Source organism: Idiotropiscis lumnitzeri, chromosome 1 (genome assembly GCF_059441095.1).
Source record: "Idiotropiscis lumnitzeri isolate Australia: NSW breed Sydney's pygmy pipehorse chromosome 1, RoL_Ilum_1.0, whole genome shotgun sequence".
Classification (NCBI taxonomy): Eukaryota; Metazoa; Chordata; class Actinopteri; order Syngnathiformes; family Syngnathidae; genus Idiotropiscis; species Idiotropiscis lumnitzeri.
The window spans coordinates 26,925,953-26,944,620 of record NC_142391.1 but is presented as its reverse complement, the minus strand read 5'-3'; the positions used below and the strand labels follow the sequence as shown (position 1 = coordinate 26,944,620).

Here is an 18,668-nt window from a genome sequence, read left to right as displayed (position 1 = left end):
AAACAACACGCTGATTAGGGTTTAATAAACAGTTGCGGGAAGATACATTTGAAAATTGACAAAATAGTTGCCAAATGCAAGTTGGATGCAAAAATCCAGAATGCAAATGCAATTCACAAATATTTTTGCAAGTTATGAATCTTTCTTTTCGTGTGAATGCTTGAAGTGCGTATGGTTATGATTGCGTCATCATTAACTTGTATCAAACATGTATCGATTTCTACGTGTAATCTACCGCGCATCAGGGACACAACACGACTGACTAAATTAAGAGTAAGATTAGGAGTTCATATTACAGTTGAACATTATCAATAACATGAAATGCGTTATGCATAAACAAGCTAAACAAGGCAAAACATTCACCCAATTGTAGGAAGTTAAATGGAATGCAATAAGCAAATAGGCACGAACGAACGTGATGCTTTGTGGCTGTGAACAAGATTTCGAGGTCTTTTCCAATCTCTGCATAAAACTGTTCAAATAACGTTATAGTAAGTACAGTATGTGTGTGTTTGTACAGTATGTTAGCTCAGCTAAAGTCAGTTTAGCTACCATCGATGTTTTTGCTAAAGCTGACAGCGCTCGCTCTCTGGCGACACACGTTAAGCAGTCATGCCTGAGCCAATACACATTCCAATACAATGGAGCTCTTCATCAAACACTCCTCCCTCCACTGAGCCCGTGTTTGTGTGTGTGTGCGAGTAAATATTTGAGTAATAAATCAGTACACTTGGCTACTCACTCATGCGAATCACTTTGGTTTGGTAAAGGGACATCCGTTGTAACGCCTTGGGCTTCACTGGGCTTGCGTAGCTACATGTCTCTTTGCAGTACATCTTTCCCATTGTTTCCTAAAGCACAACAGAAAAGACAAGCAGCACGTCCATGTAAAGTAGATATAAAAAGTCTACACACCCCTGTCCAAATGTCAGGTTTGTTGTGATGGAATGCGAGCCATCCATCCATTTTTTTTCACTATTTATGTCCAATTCAGTGCTACAAAGTTCACAGAACGTTTTCAACATTTATCATCAATCATGTCAAATGATTTAAAAACAAATCAGCGATTTCCCTTCAAAAAGACTTTAAAATTTCTCTGATTAAGCCCTATGAAAATTCAGATGCTAAGCTTTTCCATTTTTTTTTTTTTTGCTTTCTAGTAGCACCGACTGCTATTTAGACTGATTCGTAATTAAGGACTTAATCATGAAGACAGTCACGGCCACGGTTATTAGAGGGTGTGCTCATTTGTGCAACCTCATATTAATTTGATTTCCCCTCTTAAAAAGATTTTTTGGGGGGGGCCAAATTGAGTTGTATGCGTTACAGGTCAGATCTTGTTCGCATTTTTATATCACAAAAAGCTTGGCACAGGAAGAAGGGTGTGTAGACTTTTAATATCCATTGCTATGTCACGTAACATATTTGTTTGCCTTGCGTGTGCTTGTATCTTGCTATACAGTAGGTGGTATCGGTGCACTATTTTCCACTTCTCCTCACCTCCATGCCAAAAGCAGGCTGAGGAGAAAGGAGGCTTTGTATCACGCCGTGCACACACCCATTGCATTCATGGTGCATAATTTCCCCAAAAAAAAAAAAAAAAAAGGACGTGAGCTTCTCTTCTTCCCAACCCCTGGTTCACTGATTCCAAACATTGTGGCTCACCACAGCACCCCGTGCAACCTCACCACTTGGGCAAGCCCCCCCTCAAATGTAACACTTGAGTTCACACCCCAGCTTGCAGGCGCCCATGCAGCAGTTAGGGGGAGCGGCGGCAGTGTGAATAGGCACTCTGTTGTGTGAACGGCAGCCGGCTGGATGCGAGGCTGGAGCCAGCTTCCTTTTGAAAAGAGAGCAAATACCCAGGCGGCCGACAGGTGTTGTTAATGCGACACGAAAGTGACTCTTGCACCTTCCAAGCTATGCGCGCCTCTCTTTTCTCGACACTGAAAGCATTTGATCACCTCCCTCTGCGGCTGCCTCTATATTCACATTTGGCTCTCTCTTTTTTTTTTGTTTTTTTTTTGTAAATCTCAGCCTGCAGCGTCACCTTCTGTTCGTCCTCCCTTTCAGGTCTCCACCACGCCAAGACTCTTTAGTTTCAGCACTGTTTGGTTTAGCAACTGCAAACGACACCATCAGGATCGAGATAATCCAAATCATCTTAAATAAGATTTACACCGACATTCTGTTTTACGTCACAGTTTTCAAGCGGAGATATTAAACATATTGTATTGTTTCGTTGAAGCGCGCAATTAAAAAGATCTGAGCAGCTGCAGCTGGCCTTTTACAACATATGCGATGATTGTCTTTGCGTGTTAAAATGAACATATGGTAGCCTAAATGTGTTTTATCGAGCATATAAATGCTGATTTTGTTTATGTTTCCATATGGATGTATTTGTGCCTGCATGTGTTCTTTTGTGTTTTATCTTATGGGCGAACATCTGCACAGTGCATGAGGCCGCGTGCCAGATTTGCTGTTATTTTATCGATTTTTATGTGCCTTTGACACAGCCAATGTGGGAGTTGAATCCATTCTATTTCTGCTTATATCTCCTCCAGCAACATGACTTCCACACGGGGGGGGGCACTTTGAGTTGAGGAAAAAAAATGATGTTAGTCTCCAGTAATAGTTATTAAATCAACACATTTCCCATTGTGCGCATTACCCCGAAGTAGCCAGCAACACTGGCACTAAATTAGACGATTACAATTACATTTACTGGGCCAACGTGTGCCACCAGCATGCCAAAGACTGAGTAACTGCAAGTGTGTGTGCTTACTGTGTGTGGGGGTGTCATAAATGTGTGTGTTTGGCAGGTACAACTCTATCAGAATTTGGACTGCTGATGTATGACCATATGTGGTACCTTTCTATTCTGATTGACGATAAGAAAGGAGCTGGTCCCACTGGAGTCTTTTATTCAGTTAGCTTTTGTATTTAAAGTAATCCAATGTAATTAGTGGAAAACTGGCACACATGAGACCCCGGCACCCCTGTGAAAAAAAACCAAAACAACTATAAGTACTTTGTATTTATAGCAAATCACATTGCTGTATTTTTGTGTGACGATGGTCTACCTGAGGCTTGGATTTTTAATCTTTTGAATTAAACTAGAAATGATTGGAACCAAAGTGTTGTTTTAAGCATATAATTATCACCCATCATAAATCCTCTCCTAACTGTATGAGTGGACTACGTTTTCAATAAAATGTCCCATTCTCAATGTCTACGTACAAATTAACTGCTACACTAATACTGATATGCTAAAACATTGCTGGGAATTTTTTTAATATTTTGCTGTGGTGGATATTCCATCAAGGTTTTAGCAAAGCTCCTGTAGCCCAAGGAAACAGGTCAACGTGAGGCCGCAGAGATGTGCTAGTCATGAATCTGGTCACGAGTACAAGGAAAATGAGTGGCACCTGATCAGTTACAGCCACTGTCTCTGATTGGTTGTTTTTCCTCAGGCACTGTGCTTTCTTGGAAAAACAAGCAAGATGGGGCCTGAGAGAGATTATTATTTTTTTGTTTGTTTGTTTTGTTTTTAGTCATTTTACTCAAGTATTACTGTCGGACCACTGTGACATTTGCATGATAAAAAAGTGACTTATTTATTAATTAATTTATTTATAAATGTAAAGTCCTCCTTTCAAATGAGGTGCGCTGAAGTCATGACGTGCTGATGTTTTGTGTTAACATGTTGACAGTTTGACCACCAAAGTTATGTTTTTGTATGTTTTTTTTTTTTTTTGCCTGGAACAATTGGTCAGATTTTCGAATTCTGTTTTCACTGTCCAGCATTTAAAAACAACAACAAAAAAAACTTATATTTACTATTTACTTGTTTAATTGAATTTACATAATGTGAATACTAAAAATGTAAATAAACCAATAATATCAAATCCCAAATTTAGCATTGTTTATGTTGCATTACCTGAAGGCACATTGCAGACAAAAGTGCTGCAAATAATCCAGTTCAAAGGCATCACTGCTCAACTTTTTTTTCAGACCATAGGAAATTCTCAAGAGACCTCATGATACTGTTTATGTCTGCGCAGGATACCCAGTAACGACAGTCGTTCTAATTTGGCTGTTTTGTATGTTAAAAGCATTCAAGCGATGCAATATCTGATATGTTTTAGTATCTACAACAGACTTATCATTGCAGCTGGCGTAAAGAAAGGCTTGAGTTGTTCTGATGACATCAATAGAAAAACCACGACTGTGCCGTCAAAAAAAAAAAAAGCCTCAGTGCCACAGGCGAGCATTTTATGGGGGAATTCTAGCGTTTGGAGGCAGGGCTAAATAACAAGGGTGATGTGTTGAAAGGGGCCTCTTGTTGTGGTTTGAGGTGCTGAGAGGCATTGCTGAGCTGTCGGGCAACAGCCCACCTCCATGCCTCGGCGTGGTGAGGTCATTGGAAGCGACATGTCCAGCTGGGTGATGTCATGTTTCGGGTTGACATTTTCACACAGTCAACCTCATTATCCCTTCTGTCATCTCCTTGCATCCTCAACATGTGCACGCGTCCTACTTCAACCTCAGAGCCAACAGGTGACCATATGCTGGTTCACCCTCTGCGTTATAATCCTGTCATTGCTGGGTGATGGAAAGGTTCATCCATTTGCATCTCCCTTAGAATCTGTGTGGCGATTGGGTACAAGGAGAAGCTTGGCTCGATTTGATTGGTTAAGAAAGAGGGCTAATGCCCCCTATTTGCCTCTTTTGGAACATTGAGCTTTGTGTGTCACGGGACTTAACATGTCTGTTGACTATTATGCAGTATCCACTTTATGTATTCAACATTAAATTACTTGCAACTCATTTTGTGACACTGTGACCACTTTCAGATCTGTTAGTGATTTGTGTTTGTTTTTCATAGGATTTATACAGGGATGAGAAAGAGGCCAATGGTGCAGCATTACATATTTTTGAGTATCCCGGATTTGCTTTATTTGTGAGGCAGAGTTTTTAAATTAATGATTTCACTGTGAATAGTCCGTCGTAATGAGCTATGGTGATGAATAAATGCTCCTGAATCAGTGTTGCAGTACCGTCGCACATCCAGAGGGGGGCAGCGCAACCAGATTTTAATTTAGATGTATTATTTATATTACGGCCTACGGTATACATCTTGTAGGTTTTCATCATCACATTTGTAGTTCGATTATATGCATGTTCTATATTTATATATTCATTTTATTTCAATAATCCAATATACAATAGTTTTATTTACCAGCATTATACAGGACAATAGCACAACATGACTATGCAATAGTTACACAAACATCCTTATTTCTGACAGTTTCTTCACTTATTTTAGTTAACTGTTGCACTCATTTGTAATTTAACTTTTGTATTTGCGTCTTAATTTTATTGTACAGCTTGTCTTCTTTGTTTTGATGTTTAATGGTGTCCTTGAGTGCCCAGAAACGTGTCTCTATAGACTGTAAAATTGTTATTCTTAGTGCAACTGTCACATTTATTGCATCAACACTTTTTATAATATATATTTGTCCTGCTTGAATGTTGGGCTCATCACATTATTTAATAGTTCCACCATCAAAACAGTTTGGAAGTAAAACATAGCCAATGCTCAGAATATTGAATGTCACACTGAAGTAATTTAGCTTATCTGCGTGTTCTAGTGCTACTTTTGGATCGATCTGTGCCAATGGCGTAGTGATTCACTGAAAACAAACCCCCCCCAAAAAAAACATATGCTGCCTTTCTACAATGGCATCCGAAATGTGACTTTTGCTCATCTTATTTACTGTAGAGTCACTCCTGCGGGCCATGATTAGAATTAAGATTTTAATCGCTGCGCAGAAATGGGAGAGGCAAAAAAGACAGCGTGTTTATTGCATGCGTATAAGGAAACAGCCATGAGGGTGTGCAGTGGTCGCAGAGAGGAATTTCAATAGGAAATGCAGTGGACTCATAGAGGAAGGGGGAGGGTGTTGAGTAGTAGACACACTAAAAGAATCACCTCACTTTCTAGAAAGAAATGGGCTGGTAATGACAGTGAAGGAGCATGATGTTCATTCATCATGTCTCCTCATCCCGATGCCTGTAACAAAATATATTGTACCGCCACCACTGCTTTATTCCTCAACACCTGCATTGAACTGTGAATGTAAGTTGTTCTCTCGATGCTCGCTTGGCGCTGCTACCTGCTGATGAAACCTTAATCTGATTAACGGCAGTATATTTACAGCTCTAAATCCTACGTTATCAAGCCTCACCTTGTTTGGCTTCCACATGTCGTCTCAATCATAGCCCTGATGGCACGTTGTCAGTTTTTGCATGTGTTTTGTAAGGGTTCAGTCTGCTTTCACTGGAATTTAGTAGGAGTAGGAATCATTTTAACAGAAGGAGACCCCTGTTATTATCTTTGGGTTCCATTTGGATTTTTGTTGCTCAGGTTTGTTTTGGTCGGGTGAAAAAAAACACTGGACTTAACTACTTCATTGATTTGACCTTAAAACCCAGGTTTGAGAAACTTGGGTTCACCGACTGTTCCAAGGGGCCCAATTCCACAGGGAGGGGTTTACATGGGCCACCGGGAGCAAACACAAACACTTGGCCATCCAAGCTTTAATGACTTGAAAACAATAAAAACGGAGTTGTGGAGAAGGCATCTTTCTTCTTAAGTGGAACATAAAAATGACTATCAGCATAGCAATGGAAAGAAATATTTTGCTTTCTCAAGATGGAACCCAGACGTAACAAATAAAAAGAGAAAAGGAGCGGCCATAAAAGTGATCCTTGTGGTACCTCAAAAAGATAGTGGACCAGTGCAGGACTCGGAACTACCAAGGCTTAAACATTTTTTTCTGTTTGCTAGATAGTATCTTAACTGCACTTTCAGAGTAAGATCTTTACATATGTTCATCAATTTTCTATCTCGCTTGTCCTTGTTTGGGCCTATGTGAGCAAGGAGGGATACACCTTGTTTGCCAGCCAATTTCAAGGCAAAGATAGACAAAAAATCATACACGTTTCAACTTATGGAGTATCCTGGTAAAAATAATAGACAAATATAATTTAAATTTGACCGTGGTCGAACAATATAATAAGGCTGACGGATGTGCTGCAGAAGGTCGGAACGCTGCATTGCATCAAACCTACAATGGTATGCTGAAATCTCTACGCGACTTTCCTGCTGAACTCCAGTGAGAACATGTTGCACAGACGTGTTATTAAACCACAGAGATGCACTCTGTTGTGCTGCTACGGGCCAACGCTGCCCACAGACGGATGGATGCTCTCCTCCTCCATTCTCATCCTCCTACATGTCATCTGCTTGCATCTCTTATTTCACTGCTCAGACACAAACAACTCCCAGTAATTCTGTTTGCTCCATACTGCTGAACAGAAAACACTTTCTGGTAGTTAGATTTTATAGTATACCGTCTTGTGGCATACTCGCGTGACTACTGTCTCCTCGTGTTTGGAAGTGATGACTCGGACGCTCCATTCGTTGTTATCCAGTGCGGATTTCCTCGAGGCCAGTTCCAAGTCAGCTGATTCCTCACTTAAATCCTGTTTATTCCCTCACTCAAACCTTTCCCATGCAGTTTTTTCCCCCTTTCACTTCACCGCAACTAGTGCATCAGCAGTTGACAAGGCCAAGCGCTTCGCTGCTCAACAACTTGGCGGCATGCTCGCATGGGCCAGGCCATGAGTACAGGCAGGCTGGAAGATGGATGACAGTTTGTATTTTTATCCAGAAGGATGAGTAACTGCTCTGTCAGTAATTACATGCATACTCTATGTACCAATTACACCAGTGGTGTTATTATTTGTGCAGCTTGTCGCTACCATTTTATAAAATGTGATTTTATGAGGTGTCAGTAAAGTTCCAGGACCAATGTTTTAACTTGTTCATTGTTGGACAGTTGTCCAACGAATTGCGATACAAAAAGATCGTGCGGCATTTGCTTTGTACGTTATGGCAGCTTCACTATTCTAACGCACCTTCTTACAATGCCCTGAGCATCTGACAGTTCCTAGCCAAAGAGAACATCATCAAATCCCATTGGCTTCCTTGCAATGGATTCACACTATCAGTTTCTGGCAGTCATGAGTAAAAAAATAAATAACAAATGGGTGGTTGGGTAAAAACTGTGTAAGACAATCATGCAAGTGACTCACTGGTGCATCACCTGAACAAGAATTAAAGCTAGCATACATGTGCAGTTTGTAGCCATATTATGCAAAATGAACTCACCAAGGTTAATATAGTTTACGATACTTAACGAAATAACCCGCAACACTAATTGAGAAGAGCAATATAGAGCATAGATTGGAGGAAATGGTGATTGCGTAAAAAGCGTTCTGAACCAAAACAAAATTAAATGGGAAAATAAAATATTTATCTCACCGTGTGCGGCGTATAGGCAGCACAGCAACTTGCCATTTTGCTCTCTTAAGCGGTTTTTAACATGCATCATGATTTTATATATATATATATATATATATATATATATATATATATATATATATATATATTTATATATATATATATATATATATATATTTATATATATATATAGTAAGAGGAGCCAATGAATTTATGAATGGAAAATGGAGGTGTTGACAGGCAGGCAGTGAAGTGACATTCTTTCAATTGCTGCCAACACTTGGTGTGCCCTTTAAGGAACCCTGGCTGTCCCTGAATGTTTCCGTGGAGGGGGCATGTCTAAAATGTCAATTCACTCCTCGACGTGCTCACACGCTCGCACCCGCCCTCCCAAGGAAAGCCTCTTGGTTGGTCCACGCCTCGGTCACTCTTTATCCTCCCCTTAGTGGTGCTACTGCTGCAGCTTGTGTGAGTGTTGTGTGCGCTTGTGCGCGTGTGTGACAGACAGTGTGGGGAGGGAGCGGGGGGGAGTCAGGACAGCGCTGAAGAGCTGTTGGGACGAGAGCAAGCACGATGTCGGCGCAGAGGGCGACTCACACGGCGCCTCGCACAATGGAGCGTCTTTTTACGCAATTGAACGAGTGCGCGGAATGTGGGGATCCTTAACAACTTCCAAGCTCACCGACGGATTTTTTAATGATTATTTTAATTAGCACTTAAGATTCCTTCCGTGCTGTGCGTTTCACAAAGCGGACATCTGAGTTATTTCCACACTGCGAACGGGACGTTTGTTGCGTTGAGCGCTCAACATCATGAACTGCACGAACAACCAAGCGGTAAGCTTTCTGTCTTTTTCCGTTTCTTATTCCTTGACAAAGAGTTTAGACCGAGCTGCTGCTGGCTGCGTGGAAAATATCAGTCACTTGTCATCGACGACGTCACAAGTCGCGTGGACCACGTGGACTACCCGTGTTGCGGGACCAGCACGTTTGAGCCAACCTCCTCAGTGGGTGTGCGATTGGGCTGGTGATTAGACGCACAACCAGCTTGGACACTGCTGGCATGCTCAAGTGTGCATGCTCTTAACACCAGCTACTGTACATCTGCGATTTCACACTGTCAAGTGAAGTCAGTGTGACCCATTTGAAACGGGTGCATGTGTGATGTTCTTTACAGAATACTGATTCCACACTGGGCCCAGTTGATGCAGTTCTGCTAAAATGTTGTCATGTATGTCAAGCCAGTAGATGCAAATGTGCACCAACTGCTTTCAAGCATACTTTGAATACTTTTTGTCAGCCTATATGTTTCAAAGTCAAAGTAAGAATGTGACTTGGGTTAGGCTGTTTTTACATCTACATTTCAGAATCAGAAATCCCTTTATTGTCATTGTACTCAAGTTCAAGTGACAAAAAAGGGACTCAACCAATGAATCATCGTTAAATGTTTTTACACAATACAGCATGACAAAGATCATGACATTCAAACATCCCCATGTGTATGTCAGCGTATTTGACACAAATTCTTCCACTTGAAAACAACAAAAAAATGGTAGAATGTAATCCAGCCATCGTGATGTTTATTCACTGGTCGTGGTTCCAGCGAGGTGAATGACATTTTGCTCGAGATTCCCTATCAAAAGTCATTTACGATAAACAAGAAAAACTAAACAACAGTACTGTGGTCCACCACTGTTATTTTGGATGTGACGTATTTGGGCATGACTGCACTGAACGCTTAACACACATGCGCTAAACGCTAAAACAATTACGGTGCCATGCGGAAAAACTTGTACTTTGATATCCCTTTTCTTACGTTTAGGCTCCAAGCGAATCCCTCAAAAGAGCATTTAAAGAGTCGTTGTGTACTTTTGGCTTTGCACAACCTCCTCTAATCAGTGTTTGTGTGTTGCCTGCGTAAATTAGAAGAATCAAAGAACTGGTTGATAAATCATAAAAATATCAAGCTCATTCTTGGATGGAGCGTTGCCACAGCAAAAAAAAAAAAAGTCAAATAAAAGGAAAAGTCTTAATGTTATGACAATAAAGTTAATGTCTGTGTTCGTCTGCCAAAATATTATTTGTGCTCCTAAAGTTTAACAAGTTCCACTACATTCCTCACTTTAATGAAGGTGTGTTTTTGTACTCCTAAGATTACAATTTTATTCTCATAATACGTTTTTTCTAATTGCAATATTGTCATTATATTCTATTAATGTTATGACATTGTCCTTTTGTGAGTTTATTCTTGCAAGAATTCTCACAGTATTTTCATAATATGAAGACTTCAAGCTATTTTATATTTTATATATTATATATATTCAAGCTCTAATCTCGTTGCACACTTGAGTACAATGACAATAAAGGGATTTCTAATTTCTATTTTCAGAGTATTAGTACTTTATACTTGCAATGTTTAAACTGTTTTAATAATATGTTTGACGCCATCTTGCTCCCAACCATGCTTCTTTGGTTCAATGAAGACCGAGTTAGGGTTGCAGCAAACATGTTTTTAGTATCGACTGTTTGGCCATTTGTCTCATTGATCAATCGAGTAATTAGATACAGATTTAATTACCATTATTAAGGAATATAACTTGCATGTGAGGGGAATGTATCATTTAGGTTAACTGGGGGTTACAATTCTCGTGCTCTGCTGTAGTATCTGTGACTTTGAGTGTGTATGGTTTTAAAACGTGGGGCCTGGCCTGGTGAGTGATGTGGGTGTCAGCGAATGGGAGTGCAAAGTTGGCTGGCTATTAGCTGGCTAACCTGTTGTCTTGTCTGCATTTTGAGTGACTCCGCATAAATTGTTTTGTGTACATTTTATTTATATATATATATATATATATATATATATATATATTCAAGAATGCGATAGAAAGGGCACAGATGGATTTGTCTGTCCTTGACCACTTGCAGGTGCATCAAAATACTAACTTGTAAAAATACAGTCTCTGCTTTTAATGTTACAACTTCATTCTAATAACATTACATTGTCTCGGAATTTTAATAATGCCGTATTATATTTTGGGGTTATTTTTAGTGTGGCCGTAACATGCCGTTACAAACATGCATGTCCCCTGTCGGTTTTTAAAGGCCACGTGCATCAGCATCACCCAGAAATTGTGAGAGCTTGACATGTGATCTTTCTATCACCGGAATGTAGCAGTGTGTGTTCCTACCGCTGTTACAACCACAACCATGCTGGCTCACGAGCTGTGAAAAGGTCACTGATGTGCCACAATGTCTCCTCGTTTGGTGAGTTCGCTACAGTGACACAGCACGACACTTGAGGTCTGCACCACTTCATTGCATTAGGCTGTTACAGCAATTTAGCAGCGCACACTTTAATGTGTTCCTGACGCTGCTTTTCATTGTGTCTTGCAAATTCTGCAAGCCCGGAAGGAACAAGAATGGAATCGTCTTACAATCAATAACCACTCACTGCAGAGAAGCCGCACTGTCTGTCAGTCGCCCCGGCTCTTCATCCGCTCCTCTTTGGTTATCTATGGAGATAAATATCTTGAATGTTGTCTCTGCTTCTCGTTGTCCCTCCTCTGCTGCAGTCACGTGGATGGAAGTGTTTTTCGGTGCGCTGTGTAGGTCATTCTCTTTCTCTTTCTGCCTAAACAGTTTGTACAGCTCTTACTGTAAACCAGAGGCGATTCTAGGATCAGAGGTGAAGGAGTGTTGGCCAATGCAGTTTCATTGCAATATATATGAAAGAGAAGCATAACATTTTGGGGGAAATCCGTGACTAAACCATCAAATGTGAGCAATGTTACTTAAACTTTGAGCTCTAACGAAAGATGAATGTATAGAATTTAGGAAACCAACATATAGTAATTCTTCTAATTTTTAGGGTATGAACTTTTGATACAGCATCATCTTTACATGCATATCAACAGAGCTGGGCTGACATTTTTTATGAATATGGCCGGAGGGTGGAGGCCGGAAGGCTACCCTGATCGTGGCCGGAGGGTGGGGAAATTGACTTTGCAAAAAAAAGAGGCAAGTGCCCAACTCTTAATTACCAGCCCCCTATTTTGATTACCAAAAAAAAAAACTTGACCGTAGACTTAAATGAAATGCAATGCACATCTAAAACACATGAATAAAAATTGTAGGTCTGTAATTAAAGATTATTTGAATAAACAATCCGTTGAATTTGTCGACTAATCGATAGTCGGATTTTAGAAATGTTTTCTGCTTTTCATGGAATACGATAGAAATGGGAGAATATCAATTTTACGTGAAAAAAACACGAATTATGCCAAATAATTCATAATTTTAATTTGATAACCAATTAGTTGTCGATTAATCGTTGCACTTATGATAAATTATATATAATGATTTGATATAATGCGTATAATCCTGTCTGTGCTCCTCCCTCTCTTTGTGTCCTAATAGGATTTTAATCTTAACACATGTACATGCCCCACTGCCCACCTGAAATGTTTCCTAGCAAGAAAAATGTCATCTAACACCTACCAAATCAACATAGACAACGAACTACGATTTAAATGTATCAAAATTATGAAATGGCAACGATAATATTATTTAATTCAGGTACTTGCACCGCAACTGTAACAGTGTATTCACTGGAATGCAGCATATTGTTCTGGTAGATACTGTGCTAGGTCTAGTCAGAGAAAAATCGTTGTGATTGGGTGGAAGAAAGGCAAGGTTGTTAAAATGTTACATTTATAACAAATATTGTAGGTTATGCAACTTTTCTAGCTTGTTAAAAAAGCGCATGCAATAATCTTTCAAATTTTCACTTCAACAAAGGGGTTGAGTTCCCCCAAAACGGGCTAGAGAGATGCAATTGTGCAGGAAGAATGGGTGAATGAAACTTGTGTGTTAAAAAAAAAAAAAAGGAAAAAAAACACAGCCGTTTGTACTCTACTGTTTCATAAAACTGCCTCTCCACTCACACTCACCAATTACACATCTTTCAAGTCTAAACTTATTCATGTGCTCTGTTTTTTACTTATCTGGGGCTTTTTCATTGCTAGTTCCTGGTCGTGCTCCTCGCAGGCTTTGACCTCAAAGCCACTTCAAAAAGGAGCTCTAAGTAATGTTCTCTTCCTTCTCAAACCCCCACCACCATCAGCCCCTTTACTGTTTTTTATTTTTTTATTTTTATTGTTTTTTTACAAAAATTGTTGCAGTTGGCAACCGATGGCTTACTCTGTCAATGTGAACGGGAATGACATGGAGCAATACGAAGAATAATGTACAATGGTCAAGCTGTTGACATCATATACAGTACTTTATGAGCAATACCAGTGCTTCTCAATTATTTTCTGTTACGCCCCCCCTAGCAACAAAGAAAACAATTCGGGCCACCCCCCAACCCCCACCACCTACTCTCTGCCGCAACTATAAATAATAGCATTTTCGTTGTAAAACAAACCTACGCCGTAGAGTTAATACTCGCTGCGCACAATGGGCAAGGAGAGCGCCACTGCCAACTACTGGAGTGGATGTGCAATTACACTTTATCGCAGTACGGTGGGAAAAAAGCATATTCCCCAAGGTCACACGCCACCCCCCACCCTCACAGGGGGGCTCGCCACACTATTTGAGAACCACTGAGCTATACACACTTTATTTTTTTTAAAGTAAATTTCTACCATTCTCACCAGTTATACAAGCGTAGTTGCATATGTTAAAGACCTTGTAAAGGCTCAATGGCATCGTAGTTCTTGTTAGGTGAGCCAACTGGTGGCTAGCGCGACCACCCTTGGTGATATATTTCAGCCACCGAAGAAGGCAGATGTCAATTAGGAATGTGGAAACAAGATGCTAGAAGATGATGTACCCATTTTTTTTTTTTTGCAGCGGGGTAGAAATGCTTGCTATTTTGTGGACACGCCCATCGCATTTGAGAATGAAGACAGGGGCTTGATTTTATTTGTCACAATGTTACGCAGTAGCATATACATTGTTTTTTTTCCTGATTGGTAGCCATTAACAGCACGCACCTGTAATTCAGTTTAGCAAAATGGACGGAAGGTATAATAACAGGAGTGGGAATGTTTATTTTTTTCTTTGATTTTCCTTCGATGGAATTGGGCTGTAAACATTGCATTAAAGAACAAATTTGAAAGAGAAAGGATTGAGGTTCCTCAGGCTGACTAAATTAGCACGTCAATTCATTTACAACTTTTTGACTGTGGTACCTTTTGGGAGCATTTGTTTGCAGCCACTTGAGGCTGGAGTTATTTTTTTTTAATTCCAGGAATGTGAAGGGGTTTAGCTCATAGACCCCAGGGCTCTACCGTCTTCCTCTTCCGCTTTCCTTTTTTTTCTTTGCAAACAAGGCATATAATAATGAATTATTTAGAAAATTGCTGGGAATTATCTTCTTTATTTATTTTGAAAAAAGCATTATTTCCACAATACAGAGTGAATTGAGGATTACGGCTTTTCCTTATCAGCCATAACGCATTCCCAGTAGAGTGTAAAAAGATAGATCTACAGTTTGGCGGAGGAGTGATTACAAGGCGGTCACAGAGGTGAGCCGCCGATTCGGTTATCTGTCTGCGGCTGATGCAGTGCGTCTGGCAGCGGATCAGAACCAACCTCAGTCTTATTTGATATCTCGTTTATCTGAGCAAGCAGCTGCTCAACTGCCACTTATCTCCACAAGGCTTTTTTGGCGAATACCTTCTGTTAGCTCAGTGCAATTACCTTTGTGTCGCCGATATGTATATGCACATGTATAATAACGACGCCTGTTCATTTGTAGACACTCCCTGAATATCACGTTTGACCTCTAGTCTGTTTTTGCTCTCAGTTGACCGACATGTTTTTTCACCGGCCTAACCCATTTAGAAAGTGCTGTTTAAAGATAGATTCCCTATGTTGCGCCACTCTGCGTATGCTTTAGTGTGTATTTATATACACTGCAGTAGTTGCTTCAGTCACAGAAGAACCCACACTTGCGATTGGTTCAGATTAGACCAGTGGTTTGCATAATTCCTTTAGAATAAAAAAAAAAAACTGACATAGATTTATGAAGGTGAAAAAAAATTGTTAGTTGTAAAAAATGTTCCCTTCGTGAAACCTTTTCTGAACCGTCCAGGTAACAGTTTAATATTCATAATGGTTATAACAAGTTTAACCAGTGGAATATCAAAATATAAACACAAGCTTTGTCAAAAATAACTTCATCATTATTAACTCTCACGCAAGTGTAAAAAGAAGTCAACTACTATTACAATGTAACACCAAGAATATTTTCTTTTGTTGAGGCTGTCCCTTTGTTGGGAATAAAAAGTCAAAGAAAAGGCAGTTCTTATCTTCGATTAATCCTTTCATACTTGCTAAACAGAGGTCTCATGAGGTTATCGTATGCTTGGCTCTGAATTTTTGTGTGACTTAAGGAATGCTTGACTTTTAAGGTTCCGCTCTATTTAATTAGACATTCATCCATTTCCTATAGCTTTTTATCAACATTGGGGTCAGGGCTGAGCTGGAGCCGACATCCTCGCTCGCTGACTTTGGGATAGAGGCAAGGTACATCTTAGACTGGTCGGCAGCCAATCGCAAACGGTGGGAAGTATAAAACTCTAACACCGATACAAGCGCAACGATCCACCCACATACCGATCCCCCAATGAGACTGCAGGTTGTAATTGCACTTGATTTTGAGAACTGTAAGACCAATTAGGTCACATCACATTGTTCAGACTGAATCTGGAGCATCAGTAATCAGAGCAGGCTCAAAGGGCTCCTAAGTGGCACAGGGTGGAAAAAAAAGGTTCGATAGTTGTCTCAGCTTACATTTGTTCTTCATGTGTGTCAATAATTCATCCTTTCACCTTTCGGCTTTGAATTGATGTCAGCGTTCGATCGTCCTCAATGCCACCTTTTTGGAATGAGTCTGCTCCTCATCTTCTTGATCTCCAACAATTCATTTTCCCAAGCTGAATGTTCTTGGTAAGAAGAAAAGAACTGTAATTCTTTTTTTTTTTTCAATCCTCATGTACTGTACAGTGGTGCCTGAATATTCGTTTATTATAAGGGTCACTCAAGTGATGTGCATATCAAACTCAAAGGCTTCATGAATATTCTAATTGCCTACTTTCACTTGAGGGCTATTGCAAGTGGGTAGTGATTCAAGGACACACACACACGCACGCACGCAAGAAGGTGTGCTGCTCTGTCGTTATTGCACGTCTTTGGTTCTGTTCACCTTCCTGTCAGACAAAAGCGTCTGCATAGCGGCATTCTCACGTGGGGGCCAGGCCAGCACATGTGCTTCTTAACACATGTGGCCGTATATTCTAAATAAAGCAACAGCACTAACAGTTATGAATTATGGAGTGCAATAAAAGCAGCTTCAACTACCGGGGCCCTTGGCTAGAAAGAGAGACGCGGAATAAATGACTGCTTTTCCACTGCTTGTACTATCCAACAACAGAGACTGTAGACAATGTTGTTTAATGTGCACTTGGATTGTGGAGGGCGGCAGTTCTTCAAATTTATTTCGAGTTGGGTCGCCCAATTTTATTCAAGATTTTAAACATAGGTATTTCATTCTCATTATGTTCTGTGTTGCACAGCAAAGGCCGTTTGCCGGTGAGATGGATTGTAAATGCTAATTCGGTGTGTCCGAGGTAATTAGCTTAGATTTACTCTTTAGTGATTCATTCAAAGAAGAAACTCTAGTGTGCGTGTGCGTGTGTGTGTGTGTGTGAATTGAAATTGTTAATTGGCAGGGGATGTAAAAACGATCTGATTTGCAAGCGTCAGCTCGTTAGAGCTCTTCAAATGGGCTTCAGTGTTTGGCTTGGCAAACGTTGAGGCTGGACTTGTGAGAGGGAGATAACCGCCCCCCCCCCCCCCTTCCACCCCCCTGCTTCCCTCCCCGTAGTTAGAAGCTTAATGTTTGCAGCCCAACAGGGACTCCTGCAAGCTCATCCTCACCCTCCCTTTTAGCTTTGCAGCCCTTTCTTGCCGCAGCTCCCCCCTCTCAGCAAAATTCTGGGCTGCCCAGGCTACACCACAAATCTGAAGAAAACAGAAAAAAATACATCATAATAAATTATTATAACAATAATAGTGATGCACGACTACCAGGTGCTTTGTCTCATCACATTTCAAGCTACTTCCGCTGGATTAATTCATTCTTTTGACACTTGGCATTTACCAACAGGTGACTGAATGCTTGAAGGTTCTGTGACTATTTTATTTATTTATCCATCTATCTATTTTGCCAACACCCCTTGGAGTTAATTCTCACAAAATAGTCTTGTTTTACCTCTGCTTGCAGGTGTATCTGGACATTTGGAGGCCGTATTGTACAGATTGGCATATGAATGTTTATCAGATAAAAATTACTGAGGTAGATTCTTGAGGTTTATCTAGCAAATGAATCGTCTTAACGCTTTCATTGTAACTAAGCACTCATTCATCACCATATTATCCAGTTTCCCATTTCAATCCTTTCACTCACCACTTCATCTCTCCTGCATCCTCCCAGGCTGACACTGACCGCAGTGTTACTGTAAATGGTTAGAGTGCCTGGCTCTTGCTTGTTGTTGGTTACACACATTCATTGTCGCTGTGAAAAAAGTTGAACCTTTTGGTAGTTTTGATTAAAAAAAGAAACGTTTTCTTCTCTCCTTTTCCACTCCACTGGAAAACCTTTGCTTTGTTTGATGTTTTTAAATGCGTGGATTACAACTGAATGGGAATTGCTTTGAATGAAAGCCGGTGTTTCAGTCAATTTGTCTGTATTATTTGAGATATTTCCCGCATGTCTGCTGGAGGTGTGAACCAGCTCGTTGTACTGAGAGCTGTCAATCACTGTGACGCATGCTGAGCTTTGCTAATTAAACATACTATGATGTGTTTGAGAAAAAAACACGTAGCACAAGGTCAACAGGAGGCTGTGCGAAGGAACGTCTTTTTGTGTATCTTTCCACTGGTGGACATTCCACTTGTGTTATAGAAAGTGAAGCAGTAAAAATCAGTGTATGCTGTCTCTTTTTTAACTTTCTCTCTGACTTTGGTCAGCTAATAATACCGTATCACAACTCTATAATGGACACAGGCGGCACTCTGCCATGCTGGACATGTGAGTCAACAGGGGTGTGGGTGTGTGTGTGTGTGTGTGTGTGTGTGTGTGCATGTGTCTTAATTCATTAATTGCCTCGCAGCCACCAGACAGTTCAGCCTGCCAGTTGCTCGCATTAGGATTTCTCCACGACCGTTGAAAAAGTCTCATTACTTGGCAGCAAAATGACTTGGCTCTGTTTTGAAATTCTGTCAGAAGCTTG

General features: G+C 40.4%; 1 protein-coding gene across 3 annotated transcripts in view; it reads left to right on the top strand.

Annotated features, from left to right (window-relative positions):
* rtkna (rhotekin a) overlaps positions 1-18,668 on the top strand; it is a 63,102-nt gene that overhangs the window by 25,218 nt on the left and 19,216 nt on the right. Inside the window, exon 1 of one of the 3 annotated variants that reach the window (XM_088292329.1) lies at positions 8,777-9,207. The exons of the other annotated variants lie outside the window; for them this stretch is intronic. Within the exon in view, the coding sequence (XP_088148455.1) occupies positions 9,184-9,207 (24 nt within the window). The 5' untranslated portion in view covers positions 8,777-9,183. Of the gene's footprint in view, positions 1-8,776; positions 9,208-18,668 lie in introns of those variants that run through there. 3 annotated transcript variants of the gene reach the window in all.